At 37.5% G+C, this 27,943-nt stretch overlaps 1 protein-coding gene across 2 annotated transcripts; it reads right to left on the bottom strand.

Moving 5' to 3' along the window:
• Nucleotides 1-341: 341 nt before the first annotated feature.
• mdfi (MyoD family inhibitor) lies at nucleotides 342-27,421 on the bottom strand. 2 transcript variants are annotated; one of them, XR_009427396.1, is made up of 6 exons: nucleotides 26,903-27,421; nucleotides 26,141-26,281; nucleotides 12,952-13,092; nucleotides 1,917-2,183; nucleotides 1,440-1,778; nucleotides 342-580 (listed from the first exon to the last, which is right to left on the bottom strand). XR_009427396.1 is itself a non-coding variant. In XM_059537731.1 (5 exons), the coding sequence occupies exons 2-5, from the start codon at nucleotides 26,241-26,243 to the stop codon at nucleotides 1,525-1,527; spliced, it is 765 nt and encodes a 254-aa protein (XP_059393714.1). In that variant the 5' UTR covers nucleotides 26,244-26,281; nucleotides 26,903-27,420; the 3' UTR covers nucleotides 342-1,524. The 2 variants fall into 2 exon arrangements, 1 of the variants encoding a protein (XP_059393714.1); XM_059537731.1 differs by having other exon boundaries at nucleotides 342-1,778; nucleotides 26,903-27,420.
• Between the last annotated feature and the right edge of the window lie 522 nt (nucleotides 27,422-27,943).

Here is a 27,943-nt window from a genome sequence, read left to right as displayed (position 1 = left end):
CAGTGTGGATGATGTGATTCAGTTATGAGCAAATAAAGCAGACGCTGTTTAGAGAACAAATGTATTTTCCAGCATGAAAGGACCTTAGATCAGTGGTTCTCAACCTTGTTGACTCCAAAGCTCCCTTTTTTTTTTAAAGACAAATTTTATGTACTTCTGGTACTTGTGTTGTAATTAAACTCATAAATATGGTGACAGCTTAATGTTGTACATCTTTATTTTTACGTTTTTTAACATTTTAATTCATCCTAAAATAAGATTTAGCTAAATCTAAATAATGCAAACCACTGCCTTGGATATATTTTGGGGTTTGAATTCTTTGCTATAAAAAACACCAAATATAACAGTAATAGATTTCTTTAATCCTATTCTTTTATTCCATTGCTGCACAGTCTCGTCCAGTTAAAAACATATCCTCCAAGCCAGAATAGAGATGTGTCCTTAAAATGTAAACAATTCAAATCAATGCACTGCTTTTCACCATCATTCTGTGAGATGATTATGTACAGTTTATGGTTTGGATTATGGGGTGTTGAAGTCATGTGCTGCTCTAGATGTAGACACTAGACAGTAAGGAATCCTGTTTAAAAAAAAAAATAAGAAAGGATAAAATAATACTGCTAAAATAATAGGTATATACATAAATTTAACATTTAGATTGACACACAAATGATTTAAATGGAAAGTATTGGAATTGCGAAACAGATATTTCACATTGGAAAAAATACGGAGCAATTCACAACTGTTTACAGTATAATATTCCAGTATGTAAGAAGATTGACTGATGAGTGAAAGAGTGAGAATAAGAACATCACAGGACCAAATGTAGAGAGTGACAGGATTCTTTTCACCTTTATATAGAATCTATGATATAATTGTAGTATGGCACCATATATTAAATACATCATGTCTTTCACCCACTCGCATACATTTATGAGTTTCACACTCACAGTTTATGGCTTTTGTAATCCTCAAAGGACTACACCAGTGTACTACAGTAAGTGTGCGTATGGAGAGGTGATATTTGGGATTTGATTTTTTTATTGTGTATGTGATCTTTGGCTATGTATTCCTTTTTGGGAGACAACAGATCTGTATTTGCAATTCAAGCTCTTTTATGGTGTGCATCATTGCGAAATCCTTAAACCACTGGATAGCTTTGGATTGTGCATTAATCAAAAGTTTGGCACCAAGACGATTTGAAATAACTAACAAACACTGACATTTTTGAAAGGTTTTTGGCTTTTCTCAGTGGCCTCTTAAGTCTTTTGGATGTATTTGTATTCAGCTTCATGCCAGTGCAGACTCAACAAAAGATTTTAAGCGGAAACCAGCCCAGAAAGAGTTCATATGTATAAAGATGACTGCAGAATAACACCACTAGTGTAGGATGACTAAACCTTCTCCTAGCAAGACAGTTCAAAAGAAAGCTAACTCACAACTCCAGATCATCAGATGTCTTTCTTTGCTTATTTCTTCTCAGGTCCCAAATCAGTGAAAGAGGCAACGCCCCCTACAGGAGTCTCAGGAGGAGAAGCACAGCCCGCAGCACTCCATGCAGATCTCCAGACAGTCTGCAGACTCGCAGCACGCGTCGATGATGCCGCAGTCCATGTCACAGGGCAGGTCGCAGTCACCACATTCCTCTGAAGCGCAGCAGCAGCAGAAGCACGAGTCGTCTGATGCGCAGGAGCCACATGTGGCACAGTCCAGCACGATGTTGCACAGTGTGAGGAACTCGCAGAACAGACAGGCCAAGATGCAGTGGACACAGCAATCTAGAAGAAGCACAGATAGTTAGTAACAACTAAAATGTCATTGGCTAGAGAGGTTTATCTTTGTTCATCAAACTTCCTTATAATGAAAGAAAGTGTGTAAAAACAATGAGGGCTAATGTGCAGTGAGGTCTGACTCACCATCCTGGGCCTCTGTGGGGATCTGGGAGCTGTTGGATTTGGAGCTTCCTTTGCTCCTCTGACTGTTGATGGATGGGTTCGACTGCAGTTTCTTGGGGTTTTTATGGGCTGTGGATGAAGATGAGGAGGTTGACGATGCGGCTCGTGTAAAGGTTCCTTTCCTGACCCTATTGCTGCGTGGCTTGCTGTCCCTCCTCAGCAGTGCCGCTGATTCGGCTGAGTTAGGTAGCGTGGGGTGTATGGGTGTAGACCGTGCCTGAGGTTGATCTGAGAGAGAGAGAGAGAGAGAGAGAGAGAGAGAGAGAGAGAGAGAGAGAAAACAAACAAAAAGGTGAGCAAAGTTGCAGCTGGGTTTTATATCAGCTTTTTTTGCTGCTGTGTAATTATTCTCATTTTGCAGCCTGAGTATGTGAAAGAAAAAACAGCAGCTGCATATTTGTGGCTAGTAAACTTAGTTAGCATCTTGTTTCTTCTAATGGAATTAGCCGTTTCCTCACGTGGACCAATCAACTTCCAGAAAAGGGCCCCGGGCAGATTCTTGTGTAATACCCAAGAACTTTACTAAAGGGACAGTTATGTGCAACAATTTTTTTTTAATTAGGTCTTCATCGCAAATCTTATATAAAAAGTTATAGAAAGTCAAGAATACACAATGTGTGTGTGTGTGTATATATATATATATATATATATATATATATATATATATATATATATATATATATATATATATATATACACATACACACACACACACACACACACACACACACAGCATAAAGTAACAACAGTAATTAATCCTGTAATGGCAAAGCAATTTTCAGAAGCCATTACTCTTCAGTGTCATGTGATCTATCAGAAATCATTCCAATATGCTTATTTAATGGTCAAAAATATTAATTGTTATCAGAGTTGAAAACAGCTGTTATGCCTAATTTTGGAAACCATAATACATTATTATTATTTTATTTAATTTATTGTTAAATTCAATTTTCTAATTTATTGTGTTTATTTTGGTCATTCTAATACATTGTTACTGAAGAACTATTAATTTATATTTATTATTATGATTTTAAACAGTTGTGTGTAAAATATCTCAATATTTCTGAACTTTTAACAGTTCATATTTTAACATTAACTTTACAATATTTCTAAAACATTTAACTGATTATATATTTTATTAATTTATTATTATTGTTATTATTAAAAATATTACAGACATACATACATACATACATACATACATATTTAGTTATAAATTGTCGAAGATAAATTCTTAATAGAAAAGTTTGAACTTTAAATTACTTTAAATGCTACTTTAAATTTAGAGACTATTAAAACATCTGTCAAATCACAAAACTTGTCTAACGAGGTTTTAGGAAACTTAATGAGTATATAAAAAGCACATATTGCGTAATCTTATAAATCACCAACAAAACCAGCAAATTCAATTTATCTCCCAGTCCTAGTGATTTCAACAGGTCAACCACAGGAGGAAACAAGGGCAAGACTGACTGAGATTTATGCCAATGTAGAGTTTGTTTCTGGGAAAGAGCCTTCAGTATTCAGTAGGGACAGGGATCCTGACGGGAAAAGCACATGTGTTTACAATATCCGCTTGCTGCTTGCTGGTCGGCAGTAAATGTGGGGTCTAAACTGTTGACTATGACTAGACACAATGATACGGTTCATTATTTCAGATTTACTGTCTTTGTTACTCTATCATGTTCATCTGTTTGTTTACTCATAATGTTTCCTTTCATTTTTGGTTGTGTATCGTTTCAGTATGATGGCTTTCCCTGCAACCAGCTTCAAAGGACCAAAGCGAAAGAGTCCAAAACAAACAGACAAGCAAACAAACAAAAGAAACCGGAATTAATAAACCAAGATCAAGAGACCAGAATGGATTTGCATATTATTGCTTGAGAGTTGCAGGAAGAGTACACAAAGGAACAAACAAACAATATGAGATCACCGCTATGCTTCGTTTCCCACAGAGAGCAAATGACAAGACAACATACACAAATCAAGCACATTACTGTGTGCCTCAAAAATGAAAAATAAATAAAACTGCAGATGTCTAGGGGTCCAAATACTAGTGATTTTACAGTGGAGGATGGCTTTAAAATACACGCAATAATCAAGCCCTACAGTAAAGAGTCAGTAAATTTATTTTCTGCCTCTGAAACAATGCTGTAACAATCCAAAGTGACCAATATAAATGAATTAATGAGAGATCAATGGAAGTGGTGCAAGAACCCAAGTTTATTTGTACAGAATATTTCCCACATGCTGGAAGTTTTATTTGAAATGTATTTGTTTACAGCTCTGATAAATGCTGTTCATACTAAATGCCATTATATTTCATATTTGTTTTATACTTATAATGACCATTCCTGTCGTGTTCTAAAGACCATTCAATTCAAATGATTTGTTTTGGAGTAAGACAAACTAAATGGTTTATAATGTTTGTAAATATGTATTTAATTTATTATTTTATAATTATTGGCATTTTACATCATTTCTGAATATAATAATAATACAATGTGACAATCAGGTGCAACTTATCTTCTGGAAAATATGATATCTGTAAACTTTCTGAATTCAGCCTCTCTCTTTAATTTGAATTTCTAGTAACATTCAGAAACATTTTTCGGCTCTAATTAAAAATAATTGCTTTGTTTCGGGCACAAGCACTGATTAAACAAATACTCAATTAAGCTCTTGAATCTGGGCACTGTATGGTGGACAACTGTTTGAAAAGCAGACCACAATCCAAGTAGGCTGTCATCGAAAACAAAAGAGTGTGTACAATGATACGCCACAGTGCGGTCTGATCAGGGTAATGAAAACAAACAAAGAGGCGTTCGAAGAGAAGTTACGACTAAGGTTATAATTACAACGTCAGTCTTTTCTGCATTGGGTGTGAGGATGAGGCAAAACGTTTGGCGTTCTGAAGTTCAGACACCGTCTCCCTGTGAGTTTACAGCCTACAAATGTTCTAGTGTTCCTCCACTAACTGCTCGTGGAGTTGACTTTGGCAAGCGGTCTACACCACTTCGTATATTTTACTCTTGAGCACCGCAAAAGACTAATTATTCTGGAAGAATGAAAAACTATGTGAAATGCAGACCTTCAGAGCCAAAGGAAATAAACCCCCAAATCAGAGAGAGGCTAAATGGACCTTTTACGTGAGATGTTTTGTGATTTTTTTTGTGAATGATGATAGTATTTAATCCCATCATATTGCTGCACTAAACATTTTCTTGACCTTAACGCATGTTTCATATGAGAAATGACTGAAGGGAATATTAAGAGAGCCAGAGTTCATAGGAAGATGTCTGGTGCCCATGCGGAGGGATGTTGACTTGATAGAGTCCAGGAAAAACATACACAAACACACCTTGTTCAATTCACAGAGTCTGACGCTCGAATGTCTAGAAGACAGAACTGGCAATCAGCTACATTAGATAATGGCTGAGGACACATGTCCACAGTGTGCCGGTGCTGGAGCCTGGCCGAGGTCAGACCACAAGCAAATTCACTCTGATTGGATATTTTTCCATTTCAAACATTACTCCAGGTGTTCGGTTTGTAATAAAGAAGAAGAAAAAGTAAAAAGATAACTTCATATGAAGTGCATTAAATGTCAGAGTCTATGAAAAGAATAAAAGCCAGCATTTCTTCAGAAGTGAAAGCAGTTCTTTCTTTCAAGCAGGTAAACATCACCCTTGAGTCCATATGTTCTGTGTAGGAATGGCGGGGTGTTTATAATGAACTTCCACCCCCGTTGTTTGCCAGGCTTTAATGTGTATGATCTTGAGCTTGCCAGCTCTAGTTGAAGGATCAGCCCTTCAGAAACAGTTACAGTTCACCATGGATTTACATCTGACATTTGAAGCTATGATGTGTGATTCTTTTTGATTCTTTCATAAACAGAGACAAAGACAGTAAACCTGAAATATTTCTACTTAATCTACATCACCACCAGCTGCTGGAGAGGTTCAAAGCACAACTGCGGTCCGGCATCTACAATATACACTACCATTCAAAAGTATAAGGAAATATATATATATATATATATAAACAATAGACACTAAAAATCAAGTGCTCCTATAACAATGCATAAATGCATTTAAGTGTGAATGCCACTCGATGAAGGCTACTGTATGAAATGAAAGTTCCATTCTTTTGTAAGGGTAAAAATAGGTGTCTTTACACAGAGTGGCTCTTCAAGAATATGAAAAATTATACTTGTTAAGACAATAACACAATGGATTTTCAAATCCAGCCAAAGAAAAATTAAACATTTTCAAGAAAGATTAAAACTTATGTCCTGACATATACTCTTAAGAAACAGTTTGTTTTCAATTTGACTCATCCAAACTTGCTTTCAGAGTGCCTTTTTCAAGGTTAAATAGATGCATTAGTGGCTCTCAGAACAGCACTGTATTGTACACTGCTTGAGTTACACCCACAGCATTTCAAACTTTTTTGACCTAAATAAAAGTGCACATGCGGTTAAAGGGTGTAAACATATTTAAAGACCACTGGGCATTTTTTTGGAATGTTGGTGGTCAGGATTTGAATCCACAATAACACTGGGGCATATTTGTGTTATCCTGTGCTGCAGTTTTTGGATGAGGTATTTGACTCGGCGATGTTACTTTGTTTGTGCGCATTTGTGTTTAGGGCAGTAAACAGGCAGCGTCAGTCGGTCTCCTGGGCATCCGCCAGAAAGACAGAAATTTCTACAGAAGCCAGAAGTTTCTCTGCTGAAAATCAGAGGGCAAAACTATGACACGTCTTGTGTTCTCATATCCAGAACAAAATTCATATATATATACGATACTGGATGAGGCTGGGTACTATCCACCTACTATCAATTGAATCGGCTTTCATTTACTATGCTCCCGAAAACCAAAAAAAGACCTGAAGAAGGGAGAGGTGGACAGAATGAGTGTGTAAAGAAATGGATGTGAAACTGATGACAAATGACTGGAAGTAAATCACTGAGGTTCTCTTTAGAAGAGGCTTTACTAAAGTTCTCTCAGCTTTAAATACTCTTCTTTTGCTAAAATAATATTTAATTGGTGCATTACACTACAGTCTGAAATCATCTGTGGGTGGGGACAATCAGACAATGGGTGAATCATCTTCAGGTTGCTTGTAAAAAAAGAAAAGTAAGTATATTTCATAAAAATAAAAAAAAGAATTATATATTTTCCTAAATCATCCATGGAGCACATGGATCAGCAGCTCTCAGCATCGTCCATTCTGTCTAAAATGCACAATTCAGCCCTGAGATGTCGAGTTTCTCTAGGTTTGCAGAACTACTCGGGACCCACTAAACATGCGCCTCTCTGGGCCCCTGAGACCCCCAGACGTCAACTGCATTATCTCATCTTAAATTCCCTGCCCAGGGCCCCAGGCTTCCCGTAACACCTCATTTAAAGTCCCCCACTGCCTTAAACAGCCGTGAGTTACACTACCTTTTGTTTAAAACCCGCAGGGCCACAGAAGCCAGTGAGTCAGCATTTTTTCATTAATACAAAATGAAAACACAAACATGTGACAGCTTCAAGAACAAAAATAAATAACTAAATAATACCAGTGTAGGACAGATGGTGCAAATAAAAGCAGCATATCTTCACACTAAAGAGAAAGAAATCCCCTACTTTTTAAACAAGGACGTCTGTTGTCGGTAAAACTGAAAAGAAAAAGAAACATTTAAATGTGGCAAGGGATAAATGATACGGCTCTTTGAAAAGCCGAGACAGATTTTACAGGGTGGCCTCAAACAAAAAATACAGCATACAGTAGGTTCACAAGAGAGACCAAGCAGTCTTTATCCCATTCTGCTTGAGCTCATTTCAATGACAATCTCCAGCAATGAAGACTTTAATCAGGGAATTTTAAAGCTGTAATTTAAGCCAGCATTTTCACCTCTTCCTTTAAGTCGTTTATTTCCCCTGATGCCGGCTCCTCTGAACAGTGATAATAGATGATGTGAGTGAGACACATTAACTGAGCTTTAGGCCCTGCTGAAGCTGAATAACTCACTGAAAGAGCTAGAATGGGACTGAGAGAGGTGAGATATGCAATGAGACCGTTCTCTGACCAAATTCAATTTTTATCAAGCCATCTCAGAAGCCGTTTTCCAGTATATGGACCTCATCATTTTCCTAACTGGCATTCTGACAGTCAGAAGAGCTGTACGGTCATGTGATTGATTTTGAGGAAACACACTGATAAAATAAATATCTCTAAGTGCTCCTGTTGATAAGAGTGTAAGAGTAAGTGTACGCATGCACAAGCACAACAGCCTAGACAGCCAGTACTGATAACAGTCATTATGTAATTGCATCACAAAGTTAGTTTAAAACAAGATGTCATAGGTTGATTAGGCTAATTGGCTTTTAGAGAAAAGTCACGTCTTTAAATTCATTCCATGGCTCATAAATAAAGATGATCCAGTGGTCCAAGGCCAATGAGAGAATTTCAGGCCAGTGGATGGACCTATCTCTTGACTTATGCAAACATTACTGAAGGACTTTCGTTAAGACCAATTAGTCTCATACTCATTTTTTTTTTCAGGACTGTTAATATATTAACCAGGCCTTGAATTAAGTGCATTAATGCAAAAAATGTATATTAAGCTCAGAAAAAAAAAAAAAAGCTATGAGTACTAACCTTTTTATGCCCTAAAACATTGACTAGCATGATGAGCATTTTTTTTTAAAAGGCAACCAGGAAATGGTTTTGTAAAAAGCAATCTTCACTTACATGAAATCAACACAGACTCTGCTAGAGGACCTGAACCCATGCTCTCAGTTTGTATTTCTTACTCACAACAACACTGATCCAAAGTAAAAAGTGAATTTAACAGCCTTTTCTGAACTCTCACAGCCTGTCAAAGGCATTTAGTCTAGACATGCATGCAACATCCATGACATCATTGCCCTGAACTGGAGCATTTGGACCTGGCTGAAACTTCACACTTCTGTTTTCAACAAAAGTTGCTGATTTCGGCACTAAATAAAACTTGCTACATCACTATCGAGAAGCACATCTTCTATATATATGCAAAAATCGAATAAAGCAAAAGATAAATAAGCAACCGCCTGCCTCAAAGCACATATGGATCCATAAAGGATTGCACACTCCTTATAAAGCAGATGATGCAATAGTGTTCAACATTTAACGAGACCCAAATAGGCACATCTCACGGGTCCATCTGCAAATAAAACCACATGCGTCAAGGGAGACACATTTGCAGGGAAAAAAATTGAGGTTGAGGAGTTGTACATTTGTCCATAACATGTCTAATCTGTTATGCAATCGTAACGCTGCCATTTTTATGGGCATTTTAAAAAATGTGCAAGGGACAAGCCAGGAAATGCAGGATGCATGATCTCCTTTTTATGTTTTCTTCTTACTGATGCGGAACGCTGGGTATTTGCGGGGTCTTAAACACCCTGATGCTGTTGCCAAGCGTTTACACAAATCAGCCTGTAGAGTCTCTACTGCACCCTGGCCAACTCATTACTGGGAACTTTTAGACAGGTAATGTCATACCATCACACCAAATCTACACAATATGACACCCTAAAGTGTGACAGATTTGTGGAAGTGGGCAAACATGAACTGCACTTTCAGAATCATTGCCATATGAGCAGTCAACGCCCACCAGGTTAGCGTGACCACCTTCCACATGCCTATTAAAAACATGCCTTCAAGACCATTTAACTTTTGTGAACATAATTTTTCTAAATTACCTGTTGCTAGACTGTGAATAGACAATGAGATCATGTTACAAGCCTTTCCACTCTCAAAGTCTCCATAAGAATTCCAGTCACGGTACTTGCAACCACCGCAACCAATTTTGTTTTTAGTCGGTGCCTTGGTTTCCTGCAAGATAAAGTTTAGCTGGTCATATGCTCAGATGAACTGTAATGGTCTCCAAGATGAGGTGAATGTGAGAGAGGAAATGGCCGCAGAGCTCAGTAACAGCCGCCCTGTAAATAAGCAGCAGTAGGTGTCTGGAATGTGTCAGTGCACGGGCTCAGACTGGACAACCAGAGCACGACCTCACCAACCACACATGCACAGTGAGGGCCTGTCCTTAGCATACTTATACTCAGTAAGTTTCACATAACCTGTGACAGTGTGCAAACATGCTCACAGCTGTCTCATTGGGGTCTTGCATGGATCTATTTATTCATCATGGAATAACACTTACAGGAAGTCACAGTCAGCTTTTTTTTGCCCCCAGCAATAAATGTAAAAGTACCATTGCAAAAATATATTTCTGAAGGATCATGTGACACCGAAGCCTGGAGTAAAGGCTGATGAAAATTCAGCCTTGCCATCACATGAATAAACGTCATTTTAAAATTACAATATTTTACAGTGCTTATTTTGAATATTTGATCAAATAAATGCAGTCTTGGCGAGCCCTCAAAGAAACTTCTTTCAAAAACATCTTTCTAACTTCACTGAAACTCCTTAATTAAATGAAATGGTTTTATAGAATCAATTTAAAGAATATACCTCACACTGCACACTCGCACCATACATAAGCAATAGTATGAAATTCAACGTCCCTTAAGAACAAATTCTCATATTTACTTGTTTTGAGGTATGTTCTACTCTGTACATTAGCACCATCCATGTTTGGTCATCCTCACCATCAAACATACATTTATCATGCTACAGCAAAATCTCTACTGGTCACACATTTCTATATTTACTGGTTTATACAACAGTTCCTTGCTGCTTGAATCTGATTGGCTGATAAGAGCATGATATTCTAATGATAATAGAACTCTAACAATTTTATTGGTGTCACTCCGCTTGCAGTATTTCTCACAACGAGTGTAACAGAGGATGGCCAAACCCACTTTAATTAAAAAAATTATCCTTTTTTTTTTTTTTGCACAACATTTAATAAAGATAACATCTATTTGAAAATGTAGGTGTTTGGCATGCTTTGATTACCTATAGCTGAATCACAGCTGTGCCAATATACAACCATAGCGCACTGTTAATCTTTATATTGCTCATATTTACCACTCAGCCCTATTATACTTCAAATAAATTGACATCATACAAACCCAAAAGCCCATGTTTCATGTGAAGTAAGCTGAAAGACTATGAAACACTATCACCGATATATACTTTGGAGAGCAGTAAGTAAGCTGGCACTGACTGCCAAAAACACAGTGCTATAACTCACCTGGCACTGCAACCAAGGCAACATCACAACAATAGCAGTTAACTCCAAAACTATCAAATCTTGGTTGTTAAATAAAGTAAGTGTGAGCCATTTTACACATCTTAACCAACTTCAGCTGACACAAGATCCTCTGTCATTGTCTTGCCAAACTGAATCTATTTCTGGGTTCAGCAATATTTCTGCTCTACCATTTTATAAATGTGTTTAATAAACAGAGCTGTAGATAAAAACTAACACAGCTGAGTGTGTGATTAGTCAATGTGCTCATAATGTGTATGTAGTTATTTCAGGTTATGGGTGGGTCAGCTGTCCCCGAGGGGACTGGTGCTGTGTGACTCAGAAATGGGACATATCAACAACCTACCCCTTAGTCAGAGGACTTAGTCACAGCCTACTGACTAGTACACACCCAGTCTATATCTACACAGTCACAGACATATCACAGACTCTAGCACCGGTACACGTCACTGCTTCATCTCCAAAACATTTGTTGTTCAAGATCAATCAGCGACGTGGCCCTGTACTTAGCGCACTTGCTTTGAGCTATTGAGATGAGGCTCTCATAAATGGGCTACTTCAAACCCTGATCCCATTCCCCACATCATTTCCTGTCTCTCGAATGTCCTATAAATACAGCAGTACAAAAATATTTCACTGACAAACCCATATTTGGGAACAAACTTATAAAACATCAAACAAACAGACAAAAGATTTTCCTAAATTCACCCTACTTCATAAATCACAGTTCAACTTAAATTTAAAGTCCATATGAACTGGAAGTTGCTGCCAATTTTATTTCAGTATGGTGACATATTTCCAACTGAAAAAGAATATTGAGTAGAGGTTGGGGTTTTATTTTTGTGCTCCTCTCATCTCTCACTCGCAGTAACGGGTCGGAGGGGCGTGGTTAGGCATATTCTGCCCAAACCGTCAAACTGAAGTCATCAGAGAAGGAATGCCGTTCCAGAGCGGAAGTAAATGTTCAGATTTTTATTAAAGATTACCAAAACAATTTATTTATTTATTTTTCAGAGGATTAACTTACATGGATTAATTGTTGACCTTAAGACTAGCAATGACTTTAAGTTAAATGAATTTGTGATGTATTTACGAGAAAACAAAAAAAAAGCTGAGAAAAATTGTCCAAATAACAAGATATAAGCTTTTAATGTAAACCTTTTATTTATTTATTTTTTTTTTCACAATTGACACTTTTCCCCTAAATTCTGAATTTACATCTCAGAAGGATTTCTTTCTTCCATAAAAGAACATTCTGCCAATTTATTGCTTAAGTTTATCCCTCACAATTTGGCCTTGTCTTTCTTTCTATTTGGTCAGAATATTCAGAAAAAGTCTGAATTGTAGCTAAAAGGGTAATTGTGATTAGTATTACAAAGCAGTTGTTAATTTGTGCATGTAATAATGTTAATCCATATTGTGATATTCATATATTGTGTTTATTTATTTTTTGGTCTTTACACCTGAATACATTTTAATAAATGTTTGTATGCATCCTTTTTATATGCATAAGAACATGTTCACATCAAATTTTGACTTTATAAATACCCATTTTTTCCTCTCTCGACATAGAATGAAATGCACAGAATTTAGGATCAAATCCTAATTAAGACCCAGATTCTTTTATAACAGTGACCTTAACATCTCTGTCCCTATGGTCAGTGTCATCAGTCATAATTTCCTCATCATTTCACCTGCTTCTATAAAAATGGAACAGACAGACAAGTACAAACAAACTGTAAAGGGCTGCTCGGTAATGCAGCCTAATTGTTTCATGCTTACATGTTATGCTTTTGCCAGGAGTGCTAGTGAGGTCCGGTTGGGACAAGCTGTTGTTGTTGTTGCCATTCTCCACATCTCCTGTCTTTTCCATGGGTGGGGTGTTTGAATCCTGTGCTGTCTGCTCACCGGTTTTATTCCCTTCTGAAGCCAAAAAACACAAACAGAGGAGAGAAAAAGAAAGGTTACACAGAGATTACACAGAGCTTTGCTTTCATATCCATTTCTAATGTGTCGTGATGCAACAACAGTACAATGTGGATGCTCAGTTTAGAAATGGGTTTATATTTGCACCAGCTATTTTGCTAGATCATCACTTTGCATGCAAGCTGTGCTCACGTATCTGAGAAAGCACATTCATGCGGTCAGCAGCATGTGTTTGTGTGTGCTTGTTTTATAAGTTAGAGCTGGAGCCAAGTGGTCTTATTATGTGGCCTGGTAATTATACAGGGCTGTCTGAGGAGGCTAGAGCAGCATGAGATCAAAGAGGGTCAGGACTGGGTCTTAGCAAGGAGAAGCGCTGTGTTTAGCTGAGCTGAGTGCAACTGAGCACTGCTCCATCCTGGCCTCTGGCCCATACCTACCCAAATGGAAGCCAGCTGGGCTTTACTAGCTGTCTGATAAACATACAGCATCTCCTGTAGACCATCAGTCCACTGCTCTCTGTTTATTTCCTTTAGTGACTCTCTGCCTTGTTTTGCTTTACTGGATTTTGGCAGACTCCAGTTTCTACCTTTTTTGTGCGATTGTATTAAGGGATTTCTATTCCTTTTTCTTAACTTAATATTCATAATTTTTGTTGACAAGAGGATTACTTTTTAAAGATATTACCTTAGCAGGGTCAAGATTGACGACAATTGATTAGCCATCCACAAAGGGCTATTAGGAGTTTTGAATGTTTTAGATCTGTAAAGCATTGCAGAAACAACATTCAAATGGACGTCTTTTTGCCATTGCATAGCATCTTGCACTGTTTTTGAGTGTAAACTAGTTAAAAGTTCATAAACAATTTTTAAACTACTAAAAACATGCCAAACCAACCCCAAGCCAACCTGATTATAGAAAGCTTCCTGACCAATTATGTTACTAGTTGTTCAAGCAAACCACAGACTAGTCTTATGCCCGTAGGCAGGGGGGGTTCGGGTGGTTCGAACGAACCCCCCCTCACTGCCAAAGGTCCAGAATTTAAGTTTTTTTTTTTTCATGCATCGGCTCTGAATGATGATGGGGGGGGGGGGGGGTATTTTTATTATTATTATTATTATTAAAAGGATTTCTATATTTTGTCCACTCAATAGTCTACAATATAATAGCCATATAAGCGTAGTGTAATTATAATAATAAAACATAGTGGGAAATTTAGTGATATTGGCTGTGCAATATCGACTTTTTTGATTGGCCAATACCGGCAGATTGGAGCCAATGGAAATGCTTCTCCTTCCGTGCGCATCTTATTCCTCTGAGAACTTCGAAGCAGACCGCTTGAGGTAAATTATCTGGAAAGATTAATTGATTTACGATGCTTGCCAACTCTCACGCATTCACCGTGAGACACACGGAATTTACACTTTCCACACTCTCTTATGCCACACATCCATTTTCTCACGCACAGTAAAATCGCAAAGCAAAGAGAACACGGAGACCGACAGACAAGACAGAGCAGGTTACTTATGTTATAAAAAATAATCTCAGCTCTCAGATTCTGTCAATTTTATTACAAAATTCAAGCAATAAGTTTTGGCGCTTGTAAATGTGACATGACAGATCCCTATAGTGGCAGGATCATCTCTAGCTAATAGTAATAAACACGATTGAACAATGTTGAAAGATACATAACTTACCGAAATGTATATTCCTCCTCATATCGATCAATCAGTTTTTTTCAATGCGCAAAGAGGTCAATAAAACTGCTGGTGAACAATTATGTCACATAACATTTACCTCAGGAAAGCCATTTAATTACCATATATGTAGCACGTTAGTTGGCTAGAAAAAAAGAGCTATAGAGAATATTTAGCTAATTATCTGTAGGCCTACTATATTACATATTTATTATATTTTTACTTATATAATTAAATACAGTTGTTGTTATAATCATGGCCAGCTATGAAAAAATATGTTCTCTGATTGACTAATTTGCTGCTAAACTCTTCATATGAATGTCTGCATGTATAATTCAGAATGTTTAGCGTCCGTGGTATGAAAATAATCGCTGCGAGACGCTTCCGAAGTGAACGAGTCTTCAGAGAGTTGTGTGCGAGAGTGCGAGACGCAGCCTCCGTGTTGCCAGATCCAGCTATTATACGCGGTTTTGACTTGTTTTTCCACTTAATTTAACACTTTATAAAGGTAATAAAGTAGGAAGTTGCGGTTTAGGGTCAGTGACAACTTTATAATTTCCAAAATATCTGAAATATTTTCGGTCTATTTTATTTATTTATAGGTTTTTGTTTATTTTAATAGCAAAATCTGGCAACATTTTTTCACCCTGCATTAGTTTGGCGGTTATCAAAAAAGTGAGCGGCTATTTACATTAAGTGCAAATAGGAGCATTTTTTTAGTGATATGCTATTTACACTAAGTGCAAATATCAATAGATTCTATGTATACTATGTTCAAATAGCAGGATTTTCTGCTGTTTATACTAGGCTACTTACTGCAAATAGTGGCAATTATCTGCACCTCAGTATTGTAGTACATTATAAAACAGAATGCAATAATAACTTATTGAGTTTAATGGATGTCACCTTATTGGGACAATAAAACCCTCCCTACACCTACCCTCAACTTTTTGATTATTTACTTTATTTACATTGAAAATAAATACTTTTCTGGTGTGATTTGAAATTTTAAAAGGGAGAAAATATAAACGCCAAAAGGCTGGTTCGAACCCGTATCGATCACGTCAATGACACACAGTTTACCTTCTGCGCCACTGGAACTTACAGTTTAAAATCGTCTTTTGTAATCTTGAGTATGCGCAAATAACACATTTGGTGGGTAATATCAGAGACAGTTTATAAGAGACATGTCACTTCCTCAATCCTAAATACAAATATATAAGGAAAACCCGTAACGGCAAAGATGGCCGTTATATATATTGCTTGTAGTTTAAAAAATATATATTTTTATATTCACTTTTGACCATGTAGTTTTTATATTACAAATGAAATCCCTTGACCTTGATGAAAGAGAGAGCGGGAAAGAGAAATAAAAGGGAGAGAGCCGAGTTTGAGGGACAGGGTTCTTGACCTACAGTATCAGTATCAGACAGATCTAGCTGCTGACAGAACTGTAACCATACACTCTTATTTATTTTCTTTACTAAACTCTTTCACCTCTCAGCAGGCAAACCAAGACGACTCACGAGGGGCTTCCATCCCCCATTTCCTCAACCAAAACTCCAACAACAGACAAATTGTCAGGGCTCGAGCGCATAGCTCACAGAATAGTCAACATTCTCTCCTCCCCAACCTCAATGACAATTAAAAGTACAGCTTGTTTGCAACACTTCATGCCAGCAGCACAAATATCCCTTGACACTTGGCCTGCTGAGGTCTCAAAGCATCTTGTGGTTCTGTGCAGACCCCTGGGCCGTATATCCTGTATGTGCCTGTGTAGTAATGAAGGAGCTGGAATCGGTAAGTCCACATCTGGAAGCAGCTGCTGACAGGGCAGAAAAAGTCACAATACCATCAACAAAAGTCGCAAAAATCAACCTCTAAGCACGACAAAGAACGTGAGCTTAAATCGTTTATTTTCCGAATTAATAAAATGAATACATGTATTAGTATATTAAATATATAACATACAGGGTAATAAGAAAGGCTAAGTCTATGATTTAGCAGTAAGTGCACAACATATCTGACAACGGAATTCTAAGATTGACCAATCAGAATCAAGTATTCAAGAAAACAGTTTTATAACACACATTCAAAAGCAAAACAGAGACAAAGAAAGAGAAAAACCTGCAGGGTTCAGAGAGTTTATAAGCTGATGTGGGTGTGTGTGAGAGCAGTGCTGGGGCTGTGGACAGACAGGGATCACGTTTATGAACCATTTTAGCTTTAAAACACAGACCACTGAAGCCTGCCTCAGTAATGCTGCTCAACAGAAGTCTGCTTTTATACCACTGTGGCACTGAAGCGTGCGTCAGCTCCTTCTGTTCTCCCATTGCTGTGGATCACTGAGCATTAGCAACTAGAACCCAGCAGTTATCAAAGGCAGAGCTTTAATTCCTCATCATAATCAAGGCGTACAGCAGGCAGGGGAGATTTACTGCGCAGGCATCATAGTTTCAGCTCAGCCTTCCGTATTATGTGGCGAGGAATTTCAAGAACCTGCACTTAATGATCTCAGCAATTACGCCACGTTTGCAAAAGCCTTTTGAAATCAGACTTCTGGGTTAACGATCTACTGCTTTAGACATGCTAGTTGTTTTAGAGCTGGCCAAGTACATAAAAAAATAATAATAAATTTTGCTAAATGTGATGGACTATGGTGTGAATATAGGCTATTACTTCCACATGCAATGTGTGTGGACCCCAGAGGCAGAAAATGTGTGGAAACTTTACATAAACAGGGCTCATACATTTCCCAGTAAACAACATAAGAACATAGGAATACAAATATTGTATGTGGGTAATGGTCATAAAGACTTTATGGCATGAAAAGGCATCGTGTTACATGTAATGTTCGATGTTGTGGGGGCGGGGGGGCACCTCAATTTTATAGTACTTTTCCCACGACAACAGGAATGAGGTGTCTTGTGGTAAAGAACACTTGGAAAAATGTACATCAGCATCCTATTGGTACAACCCCAGTGAATTACAGCGGTATTCTGTACACTGGCACTCGTTCTTTCTTAAAGAGACAGTTCACCCAAAAATTATAATGACATTAATCTTCAGTCTTTTGTTTTCTGAGAAAAAAAGTGGGCTATTTGAGTATTGTTTCAACTTCTTTTTTCTACAGAATGAAAGAAATCACTGGGGATTTATTTACTTTATAAAATATCTACCCTGTTCACAGACGGAAGAAAGTCATTCAAATTAGTTTGAGCAGCGGTTCTCAATTCCAGTCCTCGTGTCCCGCTGCTCTGCACATTTTGTATGTTTCTCTTACGGCTTCAGACAGTTCTACTCGAAAGTAAGCGCCCTGCGAAGTGGACATCACAGAATATTCTGCCATGATTTCAGTTAGAAGCAAACGTATATGTTCCATTCAAATTGCATTGAAGTGTGCGAGATGTGAATTTAAATCATTTATTTACAGAGGTATATGATGTCACACTTGTCCGTGTGAAGACGTTGCACTGCGCAAATCCGTGAATGAATGTTCCGAAGTGAGCTAAACTTCAACAGATTTCCCCTGCTTGGGGAATAGAGAGCAATGAACACTATGTAGTGTCCATGTCAATGGGAACACAGTTCATGCATTCTAACGAGCTGATTATCTGAATCAGGTGTGTTAACAAAGAGAGACATGCTAAATATGCAGAGCTGGGAGGCACGAGAACTGGAATTGAGAGTCGCTGACTAAACGGAACTGCAAAAAGAATATCCATTTCAAATAGATATTTACACCACAAACTGTTTGAGCAAATGAGTTTGGATGCTCAAACAACCACTGAGTTTAACATTAAACTAGGACAAAAGTATATCATCCAAACAAATGACAAACTTCACCTTTAAAGAGTGTGCAGAATGACGAATGTTCTGCGGGTGTGTATAACATCCGTCGGTTACCAGGCCAAGACACTCATGCACGTCTGATTCTGAGTCAGTCTGCCTGCCTGAAGAACTCCATGTACCTCTGTGTCTCTCTTCTTCTCAATCTCTTTCTCTCCTTTCTGTGGTTTTGCCTTATTTACTCCTGAGGTCTGGGAGAGCACACTGAGACTTTCTATAATCTTCGAGCAGTCAGGTATGAGGCCTGGTATTAGAGATTGAGCAGCCATGTGGCTTTACAGCGACACTTTGAAATACGCTCAACCCTCAAGCCCCAGCCTTTCTTTATTTTGTGGCAGAGTTGCTCTGTCCTCACCAACCCTTACTAATGCGCTTTCAGAAGAAACAGACAAAAGAGAAACAGAGAGAGACTGACAAGAGACTTAAAGAAATTTCACACCCCCATGCGTCTCAGTGGAATAGCTGAACTGAAGACTAGGCGAGAGACATGCTTGAATTAGAACTTTCTCCAACTCTGATATCCAGAACTTCTCCTTTGACTCGATGAGACCTCCCCTAACAGCGGTGACTGTAAATTCAGCTTTTAATGGAATACAAGAGATGACACTATTTCTCTTGTGCGCCAGCGAAAATATGATAAGATAATTTGCAAAGTTGAAGTTTAAAATTTGCCTCTTCACTATTCAGCATGTGCCAAAAGAAAAATGTATTGAGTAACATGACAAAAAAAAAAAAAAAACACTTAAAATCAGGAAATCTCAGAGGCGGGCCTAAAGGAGCAGTGCACCGGCCACTTGTGTTGGGAGTTAATTACTTGTCATTACTCTGACTAATTAAAACCATCACTCTTTAGAATCCACTGAGGGTGATATCGTGCTAGCACAGTGTGAGGATGGAAAAAGCAAGGGGGAGAGGTAAAAGAAAAAGTACAGATGAAATGAAAGGCATAAAAATTAGGTTATTTTATGCAGCTGTGGGCTAATATTATCATCGGCTTCAGGTTTGGCAGACAAGGACTGCTGTAGCTCTGCAGGCATCTGGAACAATGTGCTGGCCATGGGGCACAGAGAACAGAGGGATACATTGGGAATTGTAAGGCTGCAGAATCAAACTACGCTGCAGGCTACATTCCTCAAATTCACAATTGGTGTACTTGAAAGATCATTTTGAGAAAAGTAGGTGATAAACACCTAATTTTATGTTAAAATGCAGATATAGAGGGTGAAAACAGGTCATCAAGGGCAGATTCCAAATGTGTTGTATCATGTCTGCATAATAACTGCGATTTGTCTCTCTTAAATTGTATAATGTGCAAAATGTGAAATGTAACAGTACAAGATGGAAGCTGCTATAGATTAGGTAAAGTGGAAGCTGTGCTTTCATGAGCTTTCATATTTGTAAGTTAAAGTTAATAAGTTAATTTGTAGTTAAAATCTGATTCAGTATAAAGTATGTGTGTGCGAGTGGTCAGAAGTGTGTAGATACAGGGTTCTAAACTAAACTGTAATGTTTTTGCAACCATTTTTCGTGGAAGTGACTAAATGTAGCACTATTTTCACGAATTTTTCATCTATCTATCAATTATTATTATTATTATTATTATATTATTGTTGCTTGTTAAAATAATCAAAAGATGGTCACACAATAAACATTCAGATTTTTCCCCCAGTAGTCTGTTTTATCCAAACAATTATGAACATTTTGAACTTTGCCTGTTGAATATTAAAAACAAATAAACAAACAAAAAATCTTGATCTCCATGTCTACCATGCAAATCAACTGTTCCTGCTCATCTCCAGACTGGACTTCTTACCTTCACTTTCCATTGCAGATTCAATTATTAGATTTGTCAGAATTAATATTTTTATACTTAGATTTTTTGGGGGGGTCAAACTGTAACACTGCATGTCCCAACCAGACGTGACACGATGCGATAAAAAGTATATTTTCAATGTAGTTTTTGTCCTAACCAGCCCTGGCAGCGACACAGAATTCTATTTGGCGATAATCTTAGGTGATTATGTGCTTTATTCAATGTTAAAAGTGTCTAATGTGAGCTTGAATATTATTTTGCGTGATCTTTATAGCTATAGTGAAAGCAACAATAGATATTTTACTTCAGATCTTGAAAATAAATTAGGCTAAACCAAACTTACATTAAAACCGTGAACTCACTGCGAACCAAACTCCATAACAAAGATGGTATCACTCATTCACTCAAAACTGTTCAGTCCATTCACATTTAAATCATCTATTTTCAGTGTCCATTTTTCTTTACTTCACACTTGCTATGTTTTTGTGCTGTCACTTCGTATCTACACTGGATGCGACAAAGCATTGCAAATCATTTGAACTTTCTGTCAGTACGTCATAAATTGAACGAGTCCGCAGTTTTCTGTCGTGGATTTTTCGCGCCGCACTGCATTCAGTGTAGACAGCATCAATGATTATAATAAGTTCTACTGTATTTTGTTGCATCGTGCCACACCCAATCATCTGGTGTAGACACGATTTAAGTTAATGTCGCTTTCTGATGCTGCGTTCGAATTTTTAAGCAACCCTATTTGAAATTAGCACGGGCCAAACATTATTCTCTTGTGGGCCGCCTATTGAGGAACCCTGGCCTAGAGCCCTGGAATGACTAGATCAAAACCTACTGCACCAGATGTGAGCCAATCTATCTCCCTCCGCATTATTTTATTTTGCTGATCAACAATCTGGAACTGTGTACCATATAAGTTATATTTCATCCATGTGGTTGTTTTTTGCCAGGCCCTTGAGTTAATTAACCTTGGTCACAGCTCCTAGAAACATAAACTCACTGACTGTTCCATATTTATTCACATTTTTTCTGTATCTTACTCAACGCACTGCAATAGCATTTAGTGCAACAGGAAACAGGTGGTGCCACTTAGTGGAGCATCTCAGATGGATTAAAGCAGAGCGCCTCATTTAAAGCCCACATTCATCCTCCCCTGTTACACATTTGTGAGCCCATCATGAATTTGACACAATTTTTTTTAGCGATGACCCCTCAGGGAAGTAATTAGGGGAGCAAAAAGAAAATAATTAAGCCATCGTCTGTGGTTGATCCTCTGAAGAGACATGCTGATAACTATGGTAACATCTTCACTAAGCTTGGCTCTGAAACAATAGAGTCTAATCTGGGTTTGTAAACTGGCCAAGAGTAAAAACACGCATGGGGGTGAGGGGGGGGGGCTTCAAAGAACTGTTTTGGAATTTATCCAAATTCACAGATTATTTAGCCAGTACAATAGAAGAGAGGGAAAAACACTGTAAGCTCATTAAAAAAGAAAATGTCTGGTATTTAGCAGGCTTTAGGGAGGATTTAACAGCACTATATCTTGTGCTTGAAAGTTTCTGTGAGGAGAAAGAACAGTGTGAAGAAAGTGGGGGGTCTGTATCTCCATTTCAAGGCTTGGCATCTCCATGCGTGACATGCCACGTCTCCTGGTTCTCTTTAACATAAAAACATTCACTTTTGCACAGTCACGCACCTCTGCTAGCTCCAAAGCAGCAACAGGATGTTTCAAACACTCAGTGGTGAGTGGCCAACAGCTGCCTCATAGGTCAGCATTGATCTGTGCTCGCGCTCTCTTTCTCACTTGCTCTCTCATTTGAAAAAATCCAAATGTTCTTAAAAAATGCTTGCTAATTTGCCATTCTAACAGTAAGATTTATGGCTGAAGTGAAAGCTGCAGGAATCCCCCCACATGAGAATCTCGACAGCAACTTAAAACCATCAGGCTAGACATCAAAAACAGACCTCACAATGATCCAACATGATGAAATCTCAATTTTTCACATACAAAGGAGACCGGCGAGTGATATCTGCCCCAGACATGTAAGGAGGAGCCAAAATATACATCTTAAAAGGCCAGCTGAGCATTTGCAAATAATTATGTAGCGTGAATATCAAGTCATTTGAACAAGAGAGCTCAAGTGTGTCAGAATATCAGTGACCCATCTGTGACTACTGTCACATGCCAATATAATTTACACTAGAGTATTTTACTGGATTGCGTTAGAGTTAGCATCACAAAATGGAAATTCAAAACTTTTTTCTTTATGAAGATGCATCAAAAATACCCCCAGATGAGGGTAATGATCTTCCAATTGTAACAAACAAGAAGCACCAAACCAATTATTCAGAGAAGAATGATTTTTATTAGACAACCACAGACAAGCCCAAAACACAACAACACAAAAAGGTTTAATAGTAATAACTTGGTTCACACACATATATATAGTGGCTCACTCACAAATGACAAGTATATGTGATCATGCCAAACGATAATTTTCTTAAGAAATGAAAGAGAACTTACTTAAGAAATGCTTATAAAACCATCCTTCAATCTGTACAGAATTTGTATTAATTTAATTTAGAAATAATTTATTTATATAGTAGTTCTAAGATCAAATGAATTGCACCATTCTTAGGAAGTTGATTATAAAAATTGTTGTCTACCACTTAATTGCAGTTTCTTTTAAATTTCTTTATGTAAAAACAAACATTCCATCCCCATCATAACTGTTGGCCACAGCTTTGTGAAAGATGATCAGATGAAAATGAGATGCACAGATATCAAAGGAATTTGTTGCCCTCTTCCAGTCTACAACATCTACAGTACTTTATATCTATGAATTGGTCTTATATTTGCACATCATGTTAAAACTGTTACAGCGTCTGTGGACACATTCAAACAGAACTCTGTCATCGCCATCAAATCATAACTTAATTCAAGCAGAATCAGAGATGCTGGCTGTTTGTCAAGTTTTAAATTACACAAAAAGGCCTTTAGTCTTAATTCTTTCTGAACCTAATGAAAAAAAAAAAAGATTTTTCGAAATAGCAAATCCTTCAGTGTCTCTAGTGAAAACAGATTTAGTCATGCACTCTGGAGAGCAAGGAGTTAGTGTGGATGTTTCATCTCCCACAGTGAGTCAGGCCTGTACACTGAACTGTGGCACTAAAGCTAAAGAAGGTAAGTCAATAAAGGCAGTGTTCAGCCTCGGACAGGCGCCATATCCGTAATCAAGCTGCCTTATGCAAGCTTGAGTTTTCATAAAGTTCTTTAGACTGAGTCCAGATCCTGTTGGACTTTACTGTAAAAACTGAAAAAGTAAAAATGATCATTTAATTTTAGACAAAAACAAACACCATAAGCTAATGTTTAAACGCCCCGAGATGAGAATTCCTCACAGCCCAAATGAATGTGCTTCATGTTGAGGCAAAAACCTTAAATAATTAGGAACAGTTTAGAGCTAAATCTAATTAGCAGTTATTGGGCAGATCGCATGTATGCCTGGTGGCCTAATTTTGATTGTGGCTGGATTACCATGGTGCATTGGCTCTGGCAATCACACAGGAATCAACACGCTCACTTGTTTTTGAAGCACTGTTATTCAAATAGAGGATTGGGCCAGGACTTGCCCTCTTCCAAAGTAATTATGAGGCCTCTGCCAGCAGATCTGATTCCTGTGGAGAGGACTGTGGCAGTTTGCAGAGGTGGTGTGCTCAAAGCCACTTGTTGTTCACACACTTGCGTGTAAGAATACCAATGTTCACAGGCTCCCATACCAAAGACGGTTTGGTTGTACACACACAGGCCATGCACATTCTGCAGTGCCCTTTGTATAGAACACCATGACTCATCTGGAACTTTGACGCCTTGCTACTAGGACAGTATGGTGGATCTGAAGAGCATGTCCAAGTGCCTCATTCCTCTTCTGCAATTCAGTGACCCTGTGTGCCCTACTGACAAACCAAAGCTCACTGAACCCCATTCACCGCAAAGCATGATTCCACAGCTAAGCAAAGCACATATTCTTCAAACCACTAAACACCTCACTAGCCCTGTGAACCCTGTTTGCAGACTTCCACTAGCAGAGCACAAAAACAATAGTGTCTACTCCTATTAGCTTTGTTCTAAATCTAGTGAGCAGCCTTGCTGCCTACATACACTAGTCTGCACCCGAAATGGAAGGGAATTTCAAATAGCCAATGCAAGTGAAAAGATTATTAAGATTATAAGTATTCAGTGAATTATATTTATAATATATACACACATATATTTATAGCATGCACTACTAAACCAAAAAAATGAAAGAAATTACTACTTTTCTTCAGCAAAAATGCATTAAATTAATCAAGTGATAATAAAGTTGGTCACACGTTATTTTAAGGTCCAATTCTTGCTATTTACAAACCATTAGTTACAACTTTTGCCTCGATAAACCTGCTAATTTGCTGCTTATTAATATTTAGTGAGGTACTGTAGTTGTTAAGTTTAGGCATTGGGTAGGATTAGGGATGTAGAATATGGTCATGCAGAATATATGCTTTATATGTACAGTTCTAATAAACAGCCAATATGTTGATAATAAGCATGCTGATAAACAACTAGATAATAGTGAGAATTGGTCCCTATACTAAAATGTTACCGTAAAGTTACTATTTCAAATAAATTATGTTCTTTAGAAAAAATCCTGAAAAAGATTCTCACAGTTTAAAAAAAATAGTAAAATAAAATCGGTATGGATAATAATAATAAATAATTTGTAATACATATTTACAAATGTATTGTAAAAATGTATTAGAATTCTTTTTTTTAAGAATTGTGTGTCACTGCAGACTGGAGTAATGGCTGATTAAATTTCAGCTTTGCAGTAAGAGGAATAAATTATATTCAAAATTGTATTTACATGTTAATATATAATTTATATTATGAATTATTATTATTTTAATAATTTAATATTTCACAATATTCTTCTTACCTTATACATCTTCTGTATATTCAAACAGGTTAGAACAGCGTTTGGGTGAGTAAATGATGACTCAAAATTAATTAAGAGTTTGAAAATGTTTGAAAAGCAGCATCAAGTAGCTCCCTACAGAGGTTTCTCAGCTAATATTGTAGGTCTCTATTCTAAAATAAGTTAAAAAGGTGTTCAAAAATCATAATCATCTTAGTATATTTGCATCTCATTACAGCATCGCCATTGCACCGCATGGACCTGACCACAGTACAGGATCAGATGAGAAGCAGACATCTGCATCCTAATTGAATGCCTGGCAGCAGTTACACACCATGCCTCCCATTATTATACATGTATATTGCATTTATTATTTCTATGTTTAAACAGAGTTTTTAATAAATGTACTGAATGAATAATATTTACAATACAACATTTCTGTTGCGGAGCCATTTTTTTCAATGAGCTCAAAGCAATGCATTCTGGGACTGTAATCTCCACGTAGGATACATGAGATGCTGCCTTGTAATTTGGTTTTAAAGGGCATCTTAGAAGTCATTGTAATTAAGTTATTTTCCCTTTCAGTATAGCCTTCATTTCTGAAGTTTGCTTATGATGCCTACACATGGAGCTGAGTAGCCTTTGATCGAAATCAAGTTTCTGATCCACTTATTAACAACATATTAAAGTCACATCCTGAGATCTGCTAGCTGTGTTTGTAGTACCTGGACATGGCGCGGTGAGAGTTTCCATGGGCAGGCTGTCCAGTTGGGCTCCATCTGGAAGTTCGGGCGGGCTGACACTGTGGCTGTGGTCCTCCTTGGACATCTGTTCTGGAGCCAGGTGCCAAGTGACTAGAAATTACCCTGCAAAAGAAACATACAGATGAAAACAAGGCTAAAGCTTGCGAACACACAGCTGTGCTTGTTCCCACTATCGCTTTTCCCTCCTATTGTTTGGCTCACGTCAGTGGGCCAAAGCACTTAAAAAACAACCAGCGGCTTGGGAAATAATGCTTGGCAGAAGAAGAAACTAAAATGGCACAATGAAACAGAACTTGGCCAGAAACTATCAGTATAGGGTGTGCTATGATACAATAGACCTGTGCAAACGTTAAAGTTATTAACTAAAATAAATAAACAATTTTGATGCTCAGACCATGGCATTCCTGTGGTGAACAAGCAATTTCAAGAGTTTCTTTAATTAAAATGTCATGTGCTAAATGAATACTTATTTAGCTTCTCCAAACATGCATTTCAAGACATGATAAAGGTCCTTCATAACTACTAAAAGCTTCACTTGAGAAGTATAATATTAGAATTTTGCATGAATCACGTGCAGCACACAGAACACCATGACTCTGTTGGTTTGTCTCTGGCGAGTCTCTGCACGCTTCTGCTAAAACTCACTCAAACCTGTTGAACGTGTCCACAGTTCACTTTATAGACAAATCTGAAATGTAAAACAAAACTGTCCAAACTTCTTACCTGCAACGTTAGCGGGACCAGTGTTGTTTCAGTGATGCATCTTCTAGTGCTCGCGGAAAACAGACTTTCAAGAGTCCCATTGAGCGGGGAAAAGTCTTTTCTTTCTCTTCATGTATCTCTCTCTTCGAGTATTTGAGTTGTTTTACTATTTACATGGATGTTGACACTCGCTGTTCCTCATTTGTTGGTTTATATCGTCAGTTAACTCCAGCGATGAATACATGAAAAGATTTATCTTCGTCTTCAAACTCTCTCAGAGCCAAAAAACTTGACAGAAATCATCGTAGAGTAGAAAAAAAGAGCCCGTTGTTCTCACAACACTAAATAAAGCCAAGAGATTAAAAGTTGTAAACGGATATTAAAAAGTTTTTTTCCTCTGAAATGCGCCGAAATTTCCAGTAATGATGAAAACTCTAGAGTTCGCTCGCCAGTGTTAGAGCTCACGCAGTGTCGCTCAGAACTCAAGCGGCAGCAGTCGCGCACTCAGCTCGAGACTGTTCGACAGGAAATGACATTGAGGGCTGATTAAACTGACTCCCTGCAGGCAAGAGATGCATGTACTCTACAATTACACTGATTACACTCTCCAGGACCACATTATAAACAAAAACACGTCAGAAAAGTATAATATAATATAATATTTTATATATATATATATATATATATATATATATATATATATATATATATATATATATATATATATATATATATATATATATATATATATATACACACAGTACAGACCAAAAGTTTGAAAACATTAAATTTTTAATGTTTTTGAAAGAAGATTCTTCTGCTCATCAAGCCTTCATTAATTTGATCAAAAATACAGAAAAAACTGTAATATTGTGAAATATTATTAAAACTTAAAATAATAGTTTTCTATTTGAATATACTTTAAAAAAAATATTTATTCCTGTGATGCAAAGCTGAATTTTCAGCATCATTACTCCAGCCTTCAGTGTTACATGTAACATCCAGTCTATCACATGATCATTTAGAAATCATTCTAATATTCTGATTTATTATGAGTGTTGG

Source organism: Carassius carassius, chromosome 44 (genome assembly GCF_963082965.1).
Source record: "Carassius carassius chromosome 44, fCarCar2.1, whole genome shotgun sequence".
NCBI lineage: Eukaryota > Metazoa > Chordata > Actinopteri > Cypriniformes > Cyprinidae > Carassius > Carassius carassius.
This window is presented reverse-complemented; position numbering and strand designations above follow the sequence as displayed.

Excerpts from the sequence above, each read along its gene's own strand:
- mdfi (XM_059537731.1), bottom strand. The coding sequence starts at position 26,243 with ATGTCCAAGGAGGACCACAGCCACAGTGTCAGCCCGCCCGAACTTCCA. Across the intron at positions 13,093-26,140 it reads TCTCACCGCGCCATGTCCAG|AAGGGAATAAAACCGGTGAG; the intron begins GTACTACAAACA and ends TTTTGGCTTCAG. Across the intron at positions 2,184-12,951 it reads TCCTGGCAAAAGCATAACAT|ATCAACCTCAGGCACGGTCT; the intron begins GTAAGCATGAAA and ends TCTCTCTCTCAG.